Source organism: Rhinatrema bivittatum, chromosome 10 (assembly GCF_901001135.1).
Source record: "Rhinatrema bivittatum chromosome 10, aRhiBiv1.1, whole genome shotgun sequence".
Classification (NCBI taxonomy): domain Eukaryota; kingdom Metazoa; phylum Chordata; class Amphibia; order Gymnophiona; family Rhinatrematidae; genus Rhinatrema; species Rhinatrema bivittatum.
In genome coordinates, this window is record NC_042624.1 from 44,561,259 (window position 1) to 44,584,089 (window position 22,831).

Here is a 22,831-nt window from a genome sequence, read left to right on the forward strand (position 1 = left end):
CCTACAAATCCCCTTCCAAAAACATACATCTGCCAGACCCATCAGGGAATCCTACAAAGAAGCACTCCAGGTACCCCATGCCAAAACGTACCTACATAAATCTCTCAGTCTCAGAGCTTTCTCCTCAGCAGGTCCACCCCTATGGAACTCTATCCCACTGGCCCTGAGACAAGAACCCTGCACACTAACATTTAGTGTGCACACTAACATTTAGTGTTTTTAAAAAAGCATTCCCAGGCCTGGATTGAATCCTCCACCCAACAGCACAAACACTTATTCAAAAAATTGGATTGAAATTAAAAAACTACTAACTTCTCACTCATACCCAGCACCACCCACTCATACCCACCACCCACTCATACCCAGCACCACTCACTCACCCACTCATACCCACCACCACTCACTCATACCCAGCACCTTTTATTATGCTACACAACTGTATCATACTGATTCATTTTTGCTATACAACTATATTATTGATGCATCAGGCTGCACTGTAAAGATTCTCCTTTCTAGATCCAAGTTAATTCTCCCTGTTTCATTGTAACTTTCTCACATCCATACTATTGTTTACGATGTTTGAACTTTGAATATTGATTACTATGTTACTCACTGCCTTATTCACATTGTTAAATGTAAACCGGGTTGATGTGATTCTTGTCATGAAAGTCGGTATAACAAAATAATAAATAAATAAATGTATAATATATCCTAGCTACAGAAAACACCATTCATGGAAAGCAAACTTGCTTTTTCTATCAATAAGCAGAGTTGAATTAGCCATTACATGTGGTGATTCCCAAGTTAACGGTTGCAGTGGAGCATTTACTGAAATAAGCAACCCAGACTCCTGGAAAATAAACTGATTATGCAAAACTGCTTGTTTGAATGTATTGTTGCTCTCCTGAGAGATTGCCCAGACAGTAAATGGGGTGCAAATGTGTGTACTGATGACCAAGTTGCAGTTTTGCAGAAGTCTTCAAGTAATACAGCTCACAGATAAGCCACTAATGCAGCAATGGCTCTAACTTGATGAGCCTTGTGGTCTGTAATTTGTATACCTGCTAGCCAATTGATTTATATACATTTGGCCACTGCTATGCCCAGTCTGTTAGCATCGTAAAAGACAAATAGTTGAAAAGCCTGATGATGATGATGGGGAAGAGTCCTTCTTTTGTAATAAGCCAAAGCGCTTTTACAGTCTAAGGTATGATGGGCCTTCTCACCTTTATGCATGGGTGGCCTTGGAAAGAATGTATGTAACACAATGGCTTATTATAAAAAAGGCTGATATTATACCTTTAGTAGAAACTTTGGGTGGGTGCAGAGCAGCATCACTCTATTGGTGAAGAATTGCGTAAAAGTGAATAATGAAGTTAGACGACTCTTTTGGCTGATTTTACTGCTACCAGGAAAATTACTTTCCACGTTAGGTACTTGAGAGAAGCAGACTCCAATGGTTCAAATGGTGGGTTCATCAGTTGGCCAGAACCATGTTTAGGTTGCATGGAAACAGCTGGTTTCATGACTGGAGGTTTAGTATGCCATAAGCCTTTTGTGACCTTGGAAATTAACAGATGAGTGGAGATGGGCTTACCTTCGATATGAGTATAGAAAGCTGCTATGGGACTGAGATATACTCTTATTGATGAGGTGCTAAGTCCTGAAGCAGAAGGAGACAGCCTCAGCTCAGTAATTCTTTGGGTTACTACGTGAATGGATCCAGGATATTGCGCTGATACTATGTGGAGAATCTTTTCCATTTAAAACCATAGGTTCTTCTAGTTGGTTTTCTGGTAGAGTCTGTGTCTTCAACCTGTTTCGGTAAGCATAATGTAGTGGGCATTGAGCATTCAACATCCAAGCCATCAAGATGAGAGAGGGAAAGTCTGGATGAAATAGACATTCCTCTTCTTGAGTTAATAAGGATGGATCTGATCTGAGTGGGAGTGGGAGTGGAAAACTGTTGGACAGATGCTGGAGCTATGAGGATCAAATTGGCCTGGTCTTTGGCTATCAATGGAATTGGTAAGATCTGCATTCCAATTAAGCAGAAAAAGATCCTGAACTGATCTATGCTTGCTAGGGAGAATGGAGCAAAAAACTTTTCCAGTTTTCTATTTTGCTCTGAGGTAATCAGTCGATTGCTGGAAGTCCTCATAGAATGAATAGGCTGTCAGCTGTTGACTGCTGTAGAGTCCATTGTGTGGTCTAAAACTTCTGTTGAGGTGATTTGCTAATGTATTGGAAATCGTTGTAAGGTCAGTATCTTGTAAGATAGCTTGTTGCTTGCATGCTCATTCCCATATGTTTATCACCTTGTGGCAAAGGGGCCATGGCCCTATGCCTCCTTGTTTGTTCACAGAAAACACGTCTACTTGGTTGTTGGTTTGAATGAGAATGCTTTTTCCCCCAGAGGAAGCAAATGAATGTTAGAGCATACCTGATGGCTCTCAATTCTAGGAGGTTGATTTGAAACTCACTTTCTATGAATGACCACTTTTCTCAAGTTGGAAAGAGTTCCCTGTGGGCCCCCAAAGCTTTTGGGAGGCATCCATCACCAACAAAAAAGATATAATTGCGATGGGGAAGGTACAGAGAAGGGCTACCAAAATGATAAGGGGAAATGGAACAGCTCCCCTATGAGGAAAGACTAAAGAGGTTAGGACTTTTCAGCTTGGAGAAGAGATGGCTGAGGGGGGATATGATAGAGATGTTTAAAATTATGAGAGGTCTAGAACGGGTAGATGTGAATCGGTTATTTACTCTTTCGGATAGTAGAAAGACTAGGGGGCACTCCATGAAGTTAGCATGGGGCACATTTAAAACTAATCGGAGAAAGTTCTTTTTTACTCAACGCACAATTAAACTCTGGAATTTGTTGCCAGAGGATGTGGTTAGTGCAGTTAGTATAGCGATGTTTAAAAAAGGATTGGATAAGTTCTTGGAGGAGAAGTCCATTACCTGCTATTAAGTTCACTTAGAGAATAGCCACTGCCATTAGCAATGGTAACATGGAATAGACTTAGTTTTTGGGTACTTGCCAGGTTCTTATGGCCTGGATTGGCCACTGTTGGAAACAGGATGCTGGGCTTGATGGACCCTTGGTCTGACCCAGTATGGCATTTTCTTATGTTCTTATGTAACTTGATAAGGAAGTAGATAGAGTTAAAATCCCTCCTGGAGGATGTATGGATCTGGCAGCCAATGTAGATCATGTTTCATTTGTTGTGAAATTCTCACTTTGGTTGGCAGGAGTTGAGTGAGCTGGTCTCATTGGGAGCGGAGACCCTACTTCAGGGGTCATACGTGAAGGCAGATTAGTGAAACTAAGTGAATCACTGCTGTCATGTGGCCCAGAATAACCAGAACTTCTCTGATTGCTCCATAGTCAACAGTTTGTAGACAAGTGATCTGAGAGTATTCGCTTGATCCAATGGGAGGAAACCTCTCTCCCATAGAGAATTTATCCATGCTCCAATGAATTTGATTTTTCAGGAGGGAATTAGAGTTGATTTGTCAAAGCTCACGAGGAATCCTAGAGATTGTAGGATTTGTACTGACTTATGCACCTTCCTTGGAGTTCACCGTAACAACAGAGTCATCCAGCTAAGGGAAGACTTACATGCCAACTGCAGATGTGCTGCTAATACAGCCAGGTCTTGGTGAACACAGTCAGTGCTACTGAAGGTTCGAGGAATCCACCATAAATCACAGATAATGCCAATAGAAGGGATAGATGGGAATAGGAGTATAATCATTCTTTAAATCCAAAGCATACATTCACTCCTCCTACTGGATGAAAGATGGGAATTCATTTTCAATTTCTCCAGGAGTATATGCTTGTTTGGGCTTCTTAAATCCAGGATGAGTCTCAATCCCTCGGATTCCTTAGGGATAAGGAAGTAGTGAGAGTAGAACCCTTGGCCATGGTGATGGAGAGAAATGGGTTATGCTGCCCGCTGTGTGAGGAGTGACTTCATTTCCAGGTGGAGTTATGTCATGTTAGATGGATACAGATAAAAGGTTGAAAAATGAGGAAGTGTGGGAAGCTGGGAGAAAAACAAGTAGTATCCAGACTCTACAATTTTGAGAATGAAGTGATCTTTGGTTATTTTGTACCACTCTTCCAGGTGTCACTGGATTCTCCCCCCACCAGAGGATTATTGCTGGATGGAAAGGTGGTCAAAAACTTGGTCCAGGTTTTGATTTGACTCGTTACATTTTCTTTGGTTGACAGCACTCATCCTGTTGGGCATGAGTTGGAAGTTGTCACTGTTGCAAAAGTAGAGGCAGGATCTGGTATTGCTTGACTTGCTGAAAATGGTGATTCTAGAAATGCAGTCTTTTAAAAATGTAATAAGTGTCCTTGCAGAAGACTGCTGCTTCTGTCCCCTAGATAGGGACTGGACTGCTACATGCTGTGCCTTTAGTTGAGCAACTGTTTCTCTTTCTCTGTAAAGGTGATCATCCAGGCAGGGGTCATCCTCTAACTTATTGTGGACATAATCACGTAGGCTACTGGTTCTCCACCATGACATTTGGATTGCCCTGATAGATGCAGTTGAGGTATGTGTTGTAGTATCAAACATTTCATAGATGGATCCAATGAGACGGCACATACACTCTTCCACATATAAGAATGGCTGAAGTTATGCAATTCTGCCTTCAGAGGATGGGTTTTCAGTTTTTGTATACAATCATGCAAGTACTGAACCATAGAGAATTGGTTGCGGAAATCCAGTCGTTAAACATAGAGCTTTGAGACACCTTCTTTCCTAAATTATCCAGTAACTGAGGATCTTTCCCTGGTGGAGTATTCAAGCACATCCTTGTTTTCTTTGCTCTTTTAAGATGGTAATTGCACCATCCCAAACCCTGGGAATTTTTTAATTCTATATTTGAAGTCTACCTTCCTTGCAATTGGGGCACAAGAAATAGGATTTTCCCACATTCTCGTTTGCAATTCTTGCAAGATTTCATGGATTGGGATAGTTGCTGACTTGGCCAGTGTTTTCACAATTTGCAGGAGACCGAAGACCTTAGCATGGGGGGGGGGGGGGGGGTCTTTATCTTTATGTACATTAACCCAAGTGCTTTTCCCAATTTTTCCAGAAACCTGGATTAGGAAAGGCTCCAAAAATGGGATCTGAGGGAACCCCTATTGAATCTTCATTAGATCCTGGAGGTGAGGGTATATTAATCCAAGATCCCAATGATGAAGAAGGTGACTGAGTAGGGGTCTTTGGTCGCCCATCCTCTGGCTGGCTAGAGTCTCCTGCAAAGGAATGCTAAGGGCTAGAACCACTTTGTAGGGATTCTGATGAGGTATTCCTATGCACTGGAGATATTGGGATGATTCCTCATGGGAGTAAATCTAATATTCTGGAAAGGAGAGGTTGGAAGGTACCCTCCTTAGTCACCACAGAGATAAAGAAATCCTTCACTAAGTCTGCTACCATGTCAAGGGGCTGAGATGGACTTTATCCTGGCGTGGGTGGTGGAACATACTTTTCTGATACCAAAATGGAATCTTGCACATCTTCTGGGCTCCTCAAAGTTGAACTGGATGCTGATTAGATGTGAGAGGTACCAGAGAACAAATGAGAACTAGAGTCTCCAAGGGTAGCCCTTGTTAGTTTAATTTTCTTGGTTTAAGGGCTCTGGTAATTGATGGGAGTTTGGGAATCATATCCCCATGTGCCTCTGTCAAAATTCTGTGTAGGCCTGCATGTAGGACAATGTGTCAACATTGGAGCAACTTGCTCTAATGGTAAAGGTGTTGGGAACAGATGCATTTCACTCTCTGGTCACTGCATTGGGTGCATCAAGGATTTATGTATTGACTGTACCGTGGACTTATGCATTACTTTATGGCGCTGGGGCCTTGTGCATCACTATATGATGGCACTCATGCACCTGAGACTTTGTGCTTTTTGTGCTCCAGCTTTTGCGGTGGCTCTGCAAAGTGGCATCTTTTCTTCTTCGATGCATGTTGCTGACCTGTTCAGTCGATGGGGGAGATACTTTTAAGGAGCTCCTTTTCAACTCAAATTCCAGAGAGGCAGATGAGGGTGCATGCCAGGAGGAGAAATGACTGAGACTTCTGAGAGATTTATGCAATCCCCATATTTTCCAGGCTGTTTTCCGGGTATGCGGTGACATCTGTTCCCAAGGGTAACAGCTGACTTGGTCATGGTCTGGTTTGAGGCAGCAGTAGCAGAGTTCATGTCCATCTTGGCAATAGAAATTCTTCTACCACAAACACTCACGGATTTCTTCTTACCTGATATGGTGAGGAACAAAATGTTCTTAATCTTTTTTTTTTTTTTAAGTAGCACTGAAAAGCAGAGTTTGGGGGTTGCTGAGGCAACTTTAAAGAAAAAGTTTAATTTTCACAGAAAAAAAAAGAGAGAGGTTTACATCCATGCTGGTACTTGGATGAAAAAAGACTGAGGGAGCTCACACGGGAAGACCCGAACAGGAATTCCCGAAAATGCTCAGTAGAGCAAAGGTTCTGAGAGAGGGCCATTCAATGCCGCTGGATGACACCACCCATATATACAGGCCGATATAGTAAAGTGTGCTCCGTTGGAGCGCACTGTTAGCCTGCGTTTGGATGCGTGTTTTCGACACGCTATTTTTACCTCTTATACAGTAAGGAGTAATAGCACGTCGAAAATGCGCTGCCAACCCCCCCGAAACTAATAGCGCCCGCAACATGCAAATGCATGTTGATGGGCCTATTAGTTATTCCCGCGTGATTCAGAAAGTAAAATGTGCAGCCAAGCCGCACATTTTTCTCTCAGAAATTAATGCCTGCCAAAGGCAAGCATTAATTTCAGCCGGCACCAGGGAAGTGTACAGAAAAGCAGAAAAAACTGCTCAGTAGAGCAGTACACCCTCTGACTTAATATAGTAGTGATATTAAGTCGGAGGCCCCCAAAATTAAAAAAAATCAAAAATTAAAAAAAAAATGTTAAATCTGCCCACGGGTTGGAAGATGGACGCTCAATTTTGCCGGCGGCCGTTTTCCGAACCCATAGCTGTCAGCGGGTTTGAGAACCGACGCCAGTAAAATTGAGCGTCGGCTGTCAAACACGCTGACAGCCGCTGCTCCTGTCAAAAAGGAGGCGCTAGGGACTCGCTAGTGTCCCTAGCGTCTCCTTTTACCACGGGCCCTAATTTACATGCCCGGCCTTCCTGAATGCGCGCCCGAATAAGTGACCTGTGCGCACATCGGGAGAGCGGGCGCTCGCTGGCTCTCCTGCGCGCTTTTCTGTATCGGCCTGATAATGACTAATTCAGCCCTGCTTATCGATGGAAAATGGGCTCTGCCACCAGATATTTCCATTTATCTTCTATTCAATACCCTCCTTTCAGCAACCCTCAAAATTTTAAGCAACTGCTCAAGCTGTACCTGCCCAAGGTGCAAGACAGTGCACACAATACTCCAGGACAGGCTCTCTAGAGGCACAGAAGACACCAAGTCCCAAAATCATGTAGGGGAAAACATTTAATTTCCCTCCATTTTAGACATACAGCACAAAAATTTGGCACTACTCTCCATATGGCATTTCAGCTTCGCAGACCAATTCATAGCAAATGATCTGAATCATCCACTCCTCTGCCAATCATTGACAAGATTGGAAAAATCTTTAAAAACTTTTTAAGACAACAGTCAAAATTATTAGAAGTCATAGAAAAAAAAGTGTATTTTCATAATTATCCCTTGCTTTTCTCTTACTTTCTTCATTTATGGGAGTCATTTTGTTTACATTTTTGTTCCCTATCGCCCTCCCTTCTGTCTTTGCCTCTTTCCTTTTCTCCTGCTTCTGTCTCTACCCCAACTCTACCTTTCTTCTTCCTAAACTAGTCTCTTGTCTTCTAGGGTGGGCACAGCTGGCCTGGCAGCAGGGGACTTTGACCAGGGAGCAGCAGTTGATTCCTTCCTCCATAGCTGGCAGCAGGGGACTACCCCGCCACTTCCTCCCTCTATCAGTTGGTGGCAAAGGATTGCCCTGGACCTTTACAACTGAATTTTTTTTTTTAAGTTGAATTTTATTAAAACTTGTATTCCACTCTTTAACAAACCAAAAAGCATTCAAGGTGGATCACATACAGATTATTTTGAATGTTGTTGTAACAAAACCAAATTAGAAATAGAAATAGAAACAATTAACATATCAGAATAATTCATTACTTCATTAACTGCAAGAAATGAGCCACAAAGAAATATCTGCAATGCTGCAAACAGCAGCAACAATTATTTTCTTTACAGCTTGTAGGAATTGCTTGATTATATGCCTGTTTAAAGTGAATGTTTAAAGGTATTATGAGAACCAATAATGTGTAAATAATCTAGCAAAGAGTTCCACAGCGAAGGTCCTGCTACTGAAAATGCTCTGTCATGATACCAGAGATTGGCATTAAGGCTGCTTATATTCAGTGAGCAGGATTCTGAAGGGCTGACCTTCAGCAGGTGACATCTAACTCTGGTTACGGGTTGTTAGTGCAGTGGGGTCTGCTATGGCAGATGCTATTGCTTCAAAAAACTCCACATCCTGTCACTTCTGGAACACAGATGAACATCAATCTTTTGAGAATTTAAGGACTGGAGTCTGAGCTTTACTGCAAACAGTTTGGTTAAATCATGTCATAAATTGAAACAGCCATCATCCAAATATTTATTAGAGCAACACTTCCCAAACCTGGCCTAATGTCCCCACAGCCAGGCTATCACAACAAATATGCATGAGATCAATCTGCATACACTGGAGACCTGGTTCATGTAAATAGCTTTCAAGAATATTCATTGCGGATATGCTAAAAACCTGACTGGTTTGGGGTTTACCAGGACAAGTTTTAGAATGTCTTGATTTGGAGAAAAAGGATCATTATTTGGGCTCTAGAATTAAGATTGCATTCACTTAGCAACAAAATAGTAAGACAGACACGTGTGTGTGGGGGGGGGGGGGGGGGAGGTGAGGAAGGGGATCACACTGAATAGCGTCCTTTGTTCTTGTATCCTTACTATTGACCAAACCATGGAATCAGGACGTATATTTTGAGAAAGACTCACTTCATCAGGTTTTCCAAAGATTGCTCTTTTACTTTGATGTCTGTGGGAGAAAGAACGAAAAGATGAATACATTGTGCACTGGTCTGAGACATCAAAGTCATAAGATCTGAAACAGTAAGCATGGAAAATGGTTAGCAAAGTCCACCTAACAAAAATATAAAATTAGACAAGTATTTTCTTTATTAACTCAGCTACCCAACGAAATATTCTAACAGCACCTGCTCTAGCTAGCCAGGCATGCAGGGAGATAACATTATCAATACACTGTTATCAGTACTGCCACTCTTCTCTGGGAGGTCACTCAGGGTGTTTGGTAGTATTTGTTGCCCTGGCTGATTGAGTTGAATGGTCTCCTTTTCACCTCTGCCCTTTAATTCCTCCAGATCTGGACAACAAGGGTTGGCTAACACCCTGGTCTTTCTGCTTCTCTGAACAGCACTAATGCTGATATGGATTAATATTGTAACATTAAAAAAAAAACCTAAAAAGAAACCATCTGTAACAATGACTGCATGTGTATCACTCGTCCATGTGGACATTCTCTGCATTGATCTCTATGGGGAGACCATGCCTACGAGACCTGTGGCCATGGTGGTCGTCTGTCTCCGTGTGCCAGACTTCCGTGGTATTGTACCTGGGTTCTTTTTGACTGTGCAGAAGTAGATCTTTACACCTATATTTCTGGAGAAACTCAAAACTTAGAAATGTGAGGACTAGAAGAGATCTTACTTTGAAGTAAATTTCAATGGATAGGAAAGTTGGATTAAAAATTCAAAATAAATTTTGAGATAAATGCAAAAAAAAAAAAAAAAAAAAAAGGCCTTATAAGTTTCTTTTTTTTTTTTTGTTTGAATGTTTTATCTTTTGTATTCTTGTTCCCTCCTAAAGAGGGTCATTTTCAAAGCCATTGCTATGTGCTTTACTCATAGAAATGGGCTTTTGTAAAACTGCCTGCTTCATGTGAGGGTAAGCTTACGGGCAGGGGGTCAGTATGCGAGAACTTTTACCTGAGAGGAGCAGAGGCATTTCTGGGGGTGGGGCTCAGGAGGGGTTTGGAATCACATGCACACTTTTGCATTTTCCACAGCATTCTTCCCAGGTAAAGCAATGCACGAACATTAGCAAATGTAAATGTGTGCAGGTAGTTTTGGTGGGATCATTTTCAAAGAATGAATGCATTTTCCCTGTGAAAGCTGGTGTAAAGTCTGTGGGTAAAAAGCATCCATTGATTTTACACAACTGCAGTTACAAAATTACCTCCAAAATGCAGAGACCCATTTTTTTCCTGAAATTCTGCACCCTGTTGGGGGAATGCGATTGGAAATGTGAGCGCTAAAACTATGGAAAATCAGAGGTTTCTTGTTGAAAATGAGTTATTGTAAATTGTGGAAGGTAGTTCTGCTTTAGTTATAAATATGGTAATTCTACCTTCCCACCGATACAAGTGGCAAAAATCTATAGACAACGAGGTGCTGTAAAACCACATCAAATTTTACCTGGGATCTCCAGAAAGGTAACTTTTAAAACCCGCATGCGGGCGTCCACGTGTGTGCGGTTCCCGGTGCGTGCACATGGACACGCCACTTTTATAACGTGCGCATGTTATAGAATCCACTCCCCGCGCACCCAGTTTGATATTGGCGGGCGTGTAAGGGGGGTACATTTTCTAAGAAGCGCATGGCAAGGCAATAGGGCTTTTCCCCAGTTCCCTCCCAGTCCGCTCCAATAAAGGAGGGAACTTCCTAAATCCCCTAGTAACCTGCCTCCCTTTCCGCCTATCCTCCCCGACCCCTAAAACCCCTCTAACTAACTTTGTTTTTTGGTTTCAATACTCTCTGGAGCAGTAGTAGGTTGTCCCAGCCGCCCGTGCCCCTCCTACACACCCACCCCCTTTTTTCCCAAGCTGTTCTTCAGCACATACCAGCAGACACGTGCATAGCTGCAGACCTGTGAAAATACGTGGCCTGGCCACGTGTGTATATCCCGGATTTAATGCGCACCGGCCTTTTAAAATTAGGCCATTAATGTATAGTGTATGAGACTGGACTAGAGGAAGTTTAACACTGGAAATTCCATGAAGGTTTACTATTTCTGGGAATTCTGTGTGTAGGATATACAAAGAGAACATGCATATATGTATGTATAAGTTCACCTGTCTGGATGCAAGTGCTGTTCTGGGAGTTGTTGTGCACGATGGAGTGCACTGAAAGAATGAACAGAGCACTGTGAGGAAACATGCCGAGAAGCCAGGAGGAAGCAAAGCAGCTTGGGGGCCATACATGAAAGAGTTAATAGATGCTGACAGCCCTTTGAGAGTTATGCTGGGAGAAGCTGGAGCATAGCAGGATCCTTGCTAGGGGAGGTGGTGGTGTTTAGGGGATGCATGAAAGGACATACAAGGCGGTGAGAAAGGGGGACACAGTGAGAGAGAAGAAGGTACGAGAAGGGTGAGGGGGAGAAAGATGGGAGGGAAAGTGAGAGTAGTTCTCAGTCGTGGAAACAGACACAGGCAGATTGCATGTATTTATTATGACAACTGCCATTTTGAAAAAAAGAAAGGGAAGACTGGGTCTTTCCCTAGCTCTGGACTTATGCGCTCAAGTCCTTCACAGTATCAACCCACTTACCTGCAGAGGGACTGACATTCAGATGAACAGTCCCGAGTGACCAGATTTCACAAGGGGAAATACAACATCCACAAAGAATGCATTTGGAGCTCCCCTGTATTCCAAAAGGAAGAAGGCGTTTCCAATCTTTGTTTTGCTTTGCAAACCGAAACTATCTGTTCATTTAAATGAATGCCAGCTGCAGGGTGAAGAAGTAGTCTAGTGCAATATTTCTTAACAGGGTTCCTGGCTGGTCTGGTGTTCAGGCTGTCCACAATGCATATGTATGAGATATTCACATACAATGGATGCAGTACTAATATTTCTTTCATCTGTATTCATTGTAGATTCCCAAAAAGTAGATTAGATGGGTTGAGCAAGTGAAAGTTGTTTACCTGTAAAAGGTATTCTTCACAAACAGCAGGGTCCGACGGTACCTGGTCAGTGAAATTTATTTCAAATCTGTCTCAATCAGTAGGGGACTATGAGGATCATGAGCCATAGAGTCTCTTCTAACAAAGGTTGAAAGAGAAGCATATAGAAGACCCTCTCCCCAATTTCGGGAGAAGGCATCTGAGGCTAGTTTGTCTCAAGGCTTATCCATGTAAGTGAAACAAAAGTAGATTCATCACAGGTGTTCCTCACTTGTGGAACATCCGATTTGCTACTCTGCTAGCCAAGCTCATTTATGTGGTTGCAGGATCCAATTCAGTCTGTCTGCCAGGCACATGGTTCCACAGGACCATTCTTTGAGAAATGGCCCAAATCCACATCTGGACAGTTTTCCCGACACAAGAGATATGAACCTGATCCTCCCTTCTTGATGGCTTTCCTCATTGATTCTATCACACCTCCTTGAGATGTCCTTTTGACCAGCCAACGTCCAGATGAAGAAATACATACACCCTCAATCTGTGTAGATGCATCACAACCACTGCAAGACAGGTCATGTTTATGGGTGCTACTGATGCTAGGCTGAACGATAGTATGCAAATATTGGTGATGGTGCTCCCCTACTACACATCTGACATTTTCTGTGCTTTGGAAATATCTCTGTGTAGGGTAAGCATCCTTTAGCATTTTAGATCCATTTCAATTTGGATTTTGTAAGGCTCGATAGAGATTTTATTAATATCCTTACTGGATTCCCTTCAGAGTGCTATTAATTGGGGATATTCAGTGTTGCTAGTCTTAATATTTCTGCAGTGTTTGATACAGTATCCTATGAGATTTTGCTGGCCCAGTTGCCCATGTTATAGAGATAAGGGACACTGTATTGAATTGTTTTGCATCATTTTTGATAGACAAAAGCAAGTAAGGATAGATGGAAGAAGTTAACTTCTGGAATACCACAGGGATCAACTTTATCTGTAATTCTTTTTAACATTTATTTGCAGCTGACTACTAAAGTTTTAGCTTCATTAGGGGTAGAGTATTTTATATATACAGATGATATCCAATTGTATTTGCCTTATTTTAATGATGGAGAAGTAATGGTAATGTTTTGATACCATAAGCAGTTGGATGTCAACAGAAAGATGTTATGACTTAGTAGGAAACCTCGGTCTGCAAATCCTAAATTTTTAATTAATGGGAATTTAAATATAGTAATCTCTACTGAGACTAAAGATTTAAATGTTATATCAGATTCCAAAATTGATTTAAAATTATTTCTAGACTGCTCACTTGAATGATCGTGGCAGTTTACAAAATAAAATATACATAAAAATGAACAAAACTGAACATACAAACAGTTGTCAGCCCATCATTGTCATTATAACTGATATATAACTCGATGTCAAATTATCATTATTATCCTGTTAAACGAAGTTATCTAATTACACCTGTTGGCTGGTAGAGCCACAAGTCTGCTAAAAGAGCCATGGGGGTTGACTTTCAAAAGTCCACGCGTGCGTCCATGTTTGTGTGGTTCCCAGCGTGTGCACACAGACACAGCTATTTTTAATATGCACGCGTCGGCACGTGCATATTATAAAATTCGATTCCCACGTGCACAAATGCGCTGGATTTTAATGTCCACATGTGCAAATGAGGGCGGGTGGCCTTTTTGTGGGCAACAGAGGGGTTTTTCGAAAACAGTGTGCGGTAACGGGAGTAGGGTTTTCCCAGTTCCCTCCCAGGCCACTCCAATTAAGGTGCGGACTGAGAGGGAACTTCCTATCCACTTAACTACCCTTCCTAACTTTTTCCCTCTCCTCCCCAATGCCTAACCCTTACCTATTAGATTTTTTTAAAATTTTAATACTTACTGCTCCTTTGGAGTAGAAGTAACTTTGGCGGTGCATACTTCCCTATGACAGGGCCTAATGGCCGCTGTCCTGGTCGGCCCCCGCTCTGCCCCTCCTAGATCCTACCCCCTGGCTCTCTGCTTTTTGTTGGCCCAGCACTTCTGCACATATCAAGGTTTATGCGCGTGGCTGGGCCGTTTCTAAAATGCACTCAGTTTGCACACAGCCTGGCCACACGCGTATCCCCTGGATTTTACGTTCGTGGCCTCTTAAAATTTGGGCACATGATTTTAATACTTTTTGAAAGTTTTAGTCTTTGATATGTTTCCTAAATATTTGGGCACTGTGTTGCAGATGACAGGCCCGGCCATTGAGAATGCACAGTCCCTGATTTCTCCCAAATGTGCTTCATGAATCGTAGGAATATCCGAAAGGCCCTTGCTTACAGAACTCAGTGACTGTGATGACCTGTAAGTGTGTAATACTGAACCTAACTATGGCATATCTGTGTTATTAATCAACTCATGGATCAGCCTTAATACCTTAAATTTAATTCTTGCTTGGATTGGCAACCAGCGAAGAGAGAAAATGAGCATAATGTGATTAAAGCCACTGTACCCAGTTAACACACAGGTGACAGAATTTTGCAGTAGCTATAATGCTCCTAAGAGTACTGTCTGGAAGCTAAGGTAACAGAGAATTACAGTAATTAATCCTTGAGAATATTGAAGTCTGGAGTATCATTCAGAAATCATCAGGTTCCAGAGGTATTTAGTCACCTAAGAATTCGTAACTTGAGATATCCTGATTTTATCAAATTCCATATGTGTATCTTCATTGATAATTGGGGATCCAGCAGCACTAAGATCATGTACATGAGATGAAATAGATACTTTTTGCCCACCAAATTCAAACTGAGGCAAATACATGATTTTCGTGTCAGCATGATTATTTCTATTTTAGAGATGTTAAGAGAATCTGTTGGAAAATAGCCATTTCTATATGGCAGCAAGATAGATTTCTAATTGTTTGAATGTAGTGGACACAGACCTGCGTACCGAAATGAAACACTGTATGTTGCTGGCATAGATTTGAAAATTCAGTTCCAATCCTGCTAATAACTTACAGAGTGATGTTAAATAAATATTAAATAGTATCACTGAAAGTGCCAGACCTTGAGGCACACCAGTCAATCTCAAACCAATTCGAGGTATTTCTAAATTTTAATATACTGCATACATCCGGAAAGATAAGACCTGAATCACTGCTCCTATGATACCAAATTCCTCTAGCTGTTTCATTAGCATCACATGATCTATAATGTTAAATGCGGCTGAGATGTCGAGCAGCACAAACATAGAGCTTTGGCCGCTATCGAAGCCACTCCAAGCCACTCCAAGCCACTTGGTGCTATAGTTCTTTCTGAATCCAATCAAACAAGGGCCCTGAACTTGGTGGTTGGTGAAACAGATAAGTATGGAAAATAAGTGTGGGAGCTTGCTGGGCAGACTGGATGGGCCGATTGGTCTTTTTCTGCTGTGATTTTCTATGTTTCAAACTGATGTGGATTTAACAATGAGTTTTTCTCTAGATAATTGGTTAATTGAGCACAGAGTTCTCAATAATCTTCGCTAAGGACAGTAGTGAGGATATCAGATGGTAGCTTGAGAGAACACTAAGGTCAGTAGCATGGATTTTTATTATTGAAGGGACTGATGCTTTTTTTTTTTATTGAGTCAGGAAGAGACCCTGCCATTAGAGACAGGTTTACAATTTTGGTACCATGAGGAGAAATATTATCTTGAGTTATTTTTAGTGAGCAAGTGATAAGGTATTTAATAATATCTAAACTAAATCCTTCATTCTGTTTATCTACTGGATCTTGGAACTAGATACAGGGCAAATTGCTCCCAACATGAGTCAACCTTTTCAGATATCATAGTCAAAGTATTTAGTACAGGAGGAAACATACAACATGCCTTCAACTTTTTTTTTGAAGAACTGAGCAAACTCATCACATCTATGTGGTGACAAACATGATTTTACCTTATTCTAAATCTCAAAATGTTGGTTTGGTTAAATATTCTACAGTTGAGAATTAAAATCTTACATTGTAGCCTGTGGCATGCATTGTAGGTGTGAAACAGTGCTTTCTTGCTGTATTTATCAAATTCCTGTATCTATCTAATTGGGTTCTATAGCTGTCTAACTCTGGAAGGGTCTGATTTTTTTTTCCTCCACATGCGCTCAAGCTTGCGAAGGGCACATTTTGCAACCATTAGGTCAACTGTGTACCAAGGAGATCATCTTATCTATTTCCTCTACACTGACTCCTCAAATTGGAATCATTTTGTCAGATAACCTGGACAGTGTTTCATTCCATTCATGGACAGCAGTATTTGTGTTATTATATCTGATTTTTGCTAGTTGGGAAAGTAATTTCTTCTTCAGCTCAACAATATCATTATGAGCATGTTTCTTAATTATTTAATTGCTGCATGAAGCAGCTCATGTAGCATATTGCATTTTTACTTTGAATGAAATTAATTCTTGATCAGACCAAGGAATAATAAGAATTTTGATGTTCGAGGAAGAAGACTAGTGTGTGGGTGGGACCATGAATAATTTGGTCCCAACCCAATGCAGTCAAAGATTCCAGAAAGGTTTTGCATGGAGTTGAAAGAGGCAGCTAGTCAATGTGAAGGTTAAAATCACCAAGTACCACTGTGGTTACTGCATTTATATCACTGTTAGCCAGCAGGACAAGGGGCGGGGGGGGGGGGGGGGGAATATGTCCTGAAGGACAATATGCTAAACAAAGATTAAAATGAGGTCAAAACTAGCACCTCAAAAGAGGAGGCAAGAGTTACTTTAACAGGTATCAAACCCCAAGAATGTTTAAATGCTACCAAAAGCCCTCCACCATGTCTACCTAACATGGACCGGGATATGAAAGAATAATCTTGTGAAGAAATCTGATTTAACAGAACATGGTATCTGTAAACCATGTCTCGGTTAAGCATAAGCAGTTTGACGACTTCATTGTAGGCTGGAGTGAGAGCAATTGGGAAATCAGCATTTTATAAGTTATGCTTGTTAGGACATTTAGAACATTTTATTAAAGCAGCTGATTTTAGGGTTATTGTGCAAGCTATGGTTTTAAAAGTACTGGATTACCGCAGATTTTATTTTTTGGCATACCTAAGGTGATAATGAGGGTGCTCCAATTAGTGCAGAATGCTGCAAGGCTTACTACAGGAGTAAGAACAGGTGATAGGATTTCTCCTATTCAGCAGAGGATACTGTTTAAAATCTTATTTTATAGAAAATTAGATACGCTGAGGTTACCTATTGCCTTGCTAGTTTGTAACTATGTATTTTTTGGGCAGTTATGAAAATTCTATTGGTAATATCATACCATTGTGAATTTGGATTACACAAGACATGTCTGAAAGCTTTTTCAATAGCTGCTCCTATGGAATATGTTACCTGAGGGCTTAGGAGAAGGGAATAATTTTTTTTGGAAGAAAGTCAAAATTATTTCAACAAGCTTATAGTGATTTGATTCACAGTGATTGTGTGCAATGTGTTTCATTTATGGACAAATATTTGGAATCCGCACTGAAACACTGTGTGGGATTTTGCAGAATATAGGTGTAATATTTAAATAAATAGTGAACCTAAGAAGGTATATCAAGGGACCCTGTAACCAAAACTTGCTATAATTTTTTTTTCCCCAATTTCTCTTCAAAGGAAAGAAAATGCAACTGTTGGTTCCATGGAAAAACAAGAACTGAAGGGGACAGCGCATGATGTCTGGGATGAGGGTTGGCATGCACATGCTCAGCAGAACATGCCAAAGCTTCTAGAAGCTTTGAAATAAATGTCACCAGCTGGGCTCTGTCGGATGAGGTCACTCTACGTCTGTGAGGATTTATCATGCTCATCCTCGGAGAATCACCGTGCTTAGTGCAAAACAAGTTCTGAGACATAAATTTGAGGCTCCACTCTGACGCAGAACCTTTAGGTGAACTTGGGCAAGTCACTGTGCCAACAATTGAAAATATGGCATTTCTCTTAACCCAGCTTTTCTAACAGATTTAAAAAAAAAAAAAAAAAAAAAAAAGGAGGCTATAGTTGCTTATGCTATTTAGGGCATCCTCAGTCCACCAGACGCATAGCAGGCGTTAAGAGCCTTACTGGACTCAAAGCTATTTATCTCTTTACTGCAGGAAGATATAAAAAATGTTTTTGCACGAAAGCTTGTAATCTGCATAATATATATATATTAAAAAAATCCGAGTCCAAAGCATAATTCTGCACCATAGAATTGTACGGTTCCTGTAAGATCATTTCAAGAACAACTTTTGAAAGGACAGGATAAACCAGAATTTTGCAGGCTTGTGTCAACGTCTGAAGGAGGAGCAACTTTGTTGCTTCTGCAATATTTAATCCTTCTGGGCAATACTAGTCTCTTTTAGCAATGCTTTTTAAACAAATTGTGGGGTTGCTTAGCAAAAACATAGTGCGTGCAAATACAGATGCATTGGCCAGATCCAGAGCAGAGGTGGCAGCAGATTCAGCCAACTTGTAATAACGCCACCATGCAATTCTGTTCAGTTTCTCTGCTTTCACAGACTAACTGTGCTCAATACTGTAATGTTTTCATAATGCAAATTTGTTCAAGCTTATGTAATTTATTTCCCTTGGTGGAGACCGTCTGTGCAGTAAAACTGCACCACCTCACCCCTTTCTATTTATTTTACTGTAAGCTGTTGGGCTTTTCGTGATCAAAAGGTAATGAAGTCATCCTTTCAACACCGAAAGAATGCAAGACATAGCAGCAGTTCCTTCCTGTTCCAGATTCTGCAAATACAGAGACCAACTTCTTGTAAAAAAAAAAAAAAAAAAAAAAGGGACAGCTGTATGCATAAAAACTCATACTGCCTTTACCCCATTCCTTAAAGTCTTGTGAAAGAACTAGAAACATAAGCTGATTTGTGAGGAAAACAGCCCACAAAGCATGTGCCTGAGATGCACTGTTAATTGCATATTAAACAAACACAAAATGACATGCTAAAAAACAATGACATTCTTCCAAAGTAGATGTCTTAGGATGTCATTTTGCATTTATCTAGTCTGGATGAGCAGACTAGATATTTTTCTGCCATCAAGTTTCTCTGTTTCTAAATTCAGAAAAGCAAAACACAGCACTCCCAGTTCCATGCTACTAGGTAGATGCATGAAGAATGGGCTCTAATTATGGTAGCAGTGCCATGCACTGTATTTAACTTTAGCATTAACAGTGGATATTACAAAACTAATGTGACAGCTAATATTCTGAATTGCAATATATGGAAAGAAAATACTTTTGACAAATACGTTGCACTTTCTTCTGCTTTTCTCTTTCCCATTTTTGTTTTCTGTCATGTCAGTCTCCACTTGTTTTAGTCCACCTTTGTTTTTCTGATGAAAGGAACAGAAGGAAACAAAGCGTGGCCACATCCATGACTAGTTGAGGGTTCCTCTGCAATGCAGAATAAACTAGGTCTGCACTCTGCTCTGTGCTACAGCGAAAGCAAACGCCCAGAGGAGAGGGAATACACAAACTTCTGCAGGCAGGAGAATGAGGTCTGCATCCTGTACATCTCCTGCAACTAGTGGCATCATGTAAACAGAAAAAGGTCAGGGAAGAGAACTGGATATCTACTGAAATCTTTAACAAAGAGTTCAAGGAGAAATCTCTCTCTCTTATATTTTGTTTTAAAATACTTAATATTCTACATCTTCCAAGTGAATGACATCCTTGTTGCAAACAGTGACAGAAGCCATGATGTGAATGTTTCTGTTTTGGCTTCTGAAACTGGACAAAGACCAGCATCTCATTTCATATAAGCCACCTTTGCTGGGATATGATCCAGTAACCTAGAGGTGAAAAAGCAGTTTGCTTACCGTAAACGGTGTTTCCGTAGATAGCAGGATGAATTAGCCATGCTATCATGGGATCTGTCAATCAGGTCCGGGAGGCGGAGCTTTATTAAGCGGAGGTTTGGCTTTTTAGTCTCTGCGGCTGCGCGTGTGTTCCCACGCAGGAAAGTAACAGATTCTCCTCAGTCTGTGATAAAGCTGTAGTTGAGTCGGAGAGACGGTGACTGTCAGGGAGGAGGGCGGGTCAGCATGGCTAATTCATCCTGCTATCTACGGAAACACCGTTTACGGTAAGCAAACTTGCTTTTTCCTGTTGATAGCAGGGCTGAATTAGCCATGCTGTCATGGGAGTCCCAAGCTCCCGATCACGTTATTTGTGATATGTATGGTTGAACGTGATCTGTAGTAGTGTGGTAGTCACCGTGGACAGGAGGATAGAGAGTACAGGATTGCTTGCCCTATCTTCGCATCCGTGGTTGCTTGTTGATCAAGGCAGTAGGCAGTGATGACCATGTAGCTGCCTTACAAATGTCTATGGGTTGTACATTTCGAAGGTGTGCCCATGAAGTCGCCATTGCTCTGACTTGGTGAGCTTTGGGAAGAGAAGATAGATGTAATTTCTGCTTGTTGTAGCAAAATTGTATGCATTGTACTATCCAACTAGAGATGGTACGTTTGGTTACTGGAAGTCCAGGTGCTTTCAGATCGAAAGATACAAATAGTTGAGAAGTCCGTGAATCAGATTTTGTTCTTTCCTTGTAGTAAGCTAGCGCTCTTTTACAGTCTAGCATATGGAGTAACTTTTCCCTATCATTGGAGTGAGATTTAGGGAAAAAGATTGGTAGCTCTATATTTTGATTGAGATGGAACTGTGAAACCACCTTCAGTAAGAAAGATGGGTGAGTTCTGAGAACTACTTTTTGATGATAAAACTGCAAGTATGGAGAATAATGTACTAAGGCTTGTAATTCACTGACTCGTCTAGCTGATGTTACTGCTACTAGAAACACTACTTTCCAAATAAGGTACTTTATATGTGCTGAGTCCATGGGTTCGAAAGGTAAAAGCATGAGTTGCTCCAGAACTATGTTGATATTCCATGGAACTGGAGGTTTTGAAACTGGAGGATGAAGATGAGTTAAACCTTTGATGAAACAAGATAATAAAGGGTGATTAGATATCGGGATATTATTTATCGGTCTATGATATGCGCCTATGGCACTGAGATGAAATCTAATGGAAGATGTAGCTAGTCCAGTTGTGTACAGTATATGAAGATAATCCAATAGTTTTTCCGGTGGACAGTCTATTGGTGATATGCCGTTGGATATGTACCAAGTAGAGTATCGTTTCCATTTGTAGTTGTAATTCCTTCTTGTTGAGAGTTTTATGGATTCTAACAAAATGAATTGCGTGGAAGCGGAAACTCCTTGTTCTATTAAAAGGAGCCGTTCAATCTCCATGCTGTCGAATGGAGAGATGCGTGTAACGGGTGTAGAAGCATCCCCTGATCTTGTAGTAGCAGATCTGGACAGTTCGGTAGACATATTGGTTCTTCGAGAGATAGTCGGAGAAGGAAACTATACCATGGTTGTCTGGGCCAGGCTGGAGCTATTAGTATCATTTGAGCTTTGTCTGCTCTGCACTTTTGAATTGTCCTTGTTATGTGTAATGGGAGGAAAGGCATATAGGAGGCCTGTTGTCCACGAGATGAGGAAGGCGTCCTGAGCTATCCTGAGTGGACTAGGACATGTCGAGCAAAAGTGTGGAACTTGAGCATTGATCTCCGTTGCGAAGAGATCTATGGAAGGTGTTCCCCATTGCATGAAGATGTTTTGAGCTATCTCTGTATTGAGTGCCCATTCATGGGGATGACAAATTCGGCTTAACCTGTCCGCTCTTGTGTTTGCCAGTCCTGGAAGGTAGGTCGCTTGTAGATGTATGCAATGTTGATGCACATGTTCAAATATGATCAAGGTCTCTTTGCAGTGGGACCATGAACCGGACCCTCCTTGTTTGTTGATGAAAAAAACATTGCTACTTGGTTGTCTGTGTAGATCATGACTCTGTGACCTTTGAGGTAGTCTTGAAAACACTTGTAAAGCCTTTGAAATCGCTCTGAATTCCAAAAAAATTATCTGCAGGGTCTGCTCTGCGATTGTCCATAACCCTTGCGTTTCATAGATCTCGATATGCGCTCCCCACCCCTTGCGAGATGTGTCTGTGGTTAGGACTGTGTTGTGAGGAGGACTGAATAGTGCTCCCTTGGAAAGGGTAGAATGTAAGAGCCACCATGTTATGTCCTTTTTCATCTCGGCTGTTAGCGATATTTTCTGTGTTAACGGTTGTGTGTGTTGTTTCCATTGTCGTTTTAGTCCCCACTGTAGACGACTCATGTGTAGTCTGGTATTGGGAACTGTAAAATTGGCTGCCACAATGTGACCTAAGACTACTAGAACCTGCCTCGCTGAGGGTCTTTGAGTGTTGTGCAAGAGATAAAGAAGCTGACGTAGCTGTGTTATTCGTTCCGATGGGAGGTATGCTCTGCTCCGAGTGGTATCCAGGCATGCTCCTATAAACTGCAGTTTCTGTGTTGGTTGGAGATGTGATTTTTGGAAATTGATCACTAGTCCTAAGGCTTGTAGGCACTGTATTATTCTTCGGAAATGAGTGATCAATATATCCGGGGTCGAAGCTATTATTAGCCAGTCGTCCAGATATGGAAAGACTGTCATACTCTGTTGTCTGAGATGAGCCACCATCACTACCATGCATGTGGTGAACACCCTGGGTGTAGCCGACAATCCAAAGGGGAGCACTTTGTATTGGTAGTGTTGATGCTTGTACCGAAAATATAGGTAAGGCCAAGAGGATGGATGGATTGGAATGTGAGTGTATGCATCCTTCAGATCGATGGAGCACATCCAGTCATTGGGTTGAATTAGAGATAGGATTGACTTTAAGAA

The 22,831-nt window shown here is 41.4% G+C and overlaps 1 protein-coding gene across 3 annotated transcripts in view; it reads right to left on the reverse strand.

The window, feature by feature from the left end:
• The window catches only part of DPH5 (diphthamide biosynthesis 5), a 119,096-nt gene that overhangs the window by 10,067 nt on the left and 86,198 nt on the right, over positions 1–22,831 (reverse strand). For all 3 annotated transcript variants that reach the window (XM_029618063.1, XM_029618061.1, XM_029618062.1), the window contains exon 5: positions 9,083–9,122. In XM_029618063.1, the coding sequence (XP_029473923.1) occupies positions 9,083–9,122 (40 nt within the window). The remainder of the gene's footprint in view (positions 1–9,082; positions 9,123–22,831) is intronic.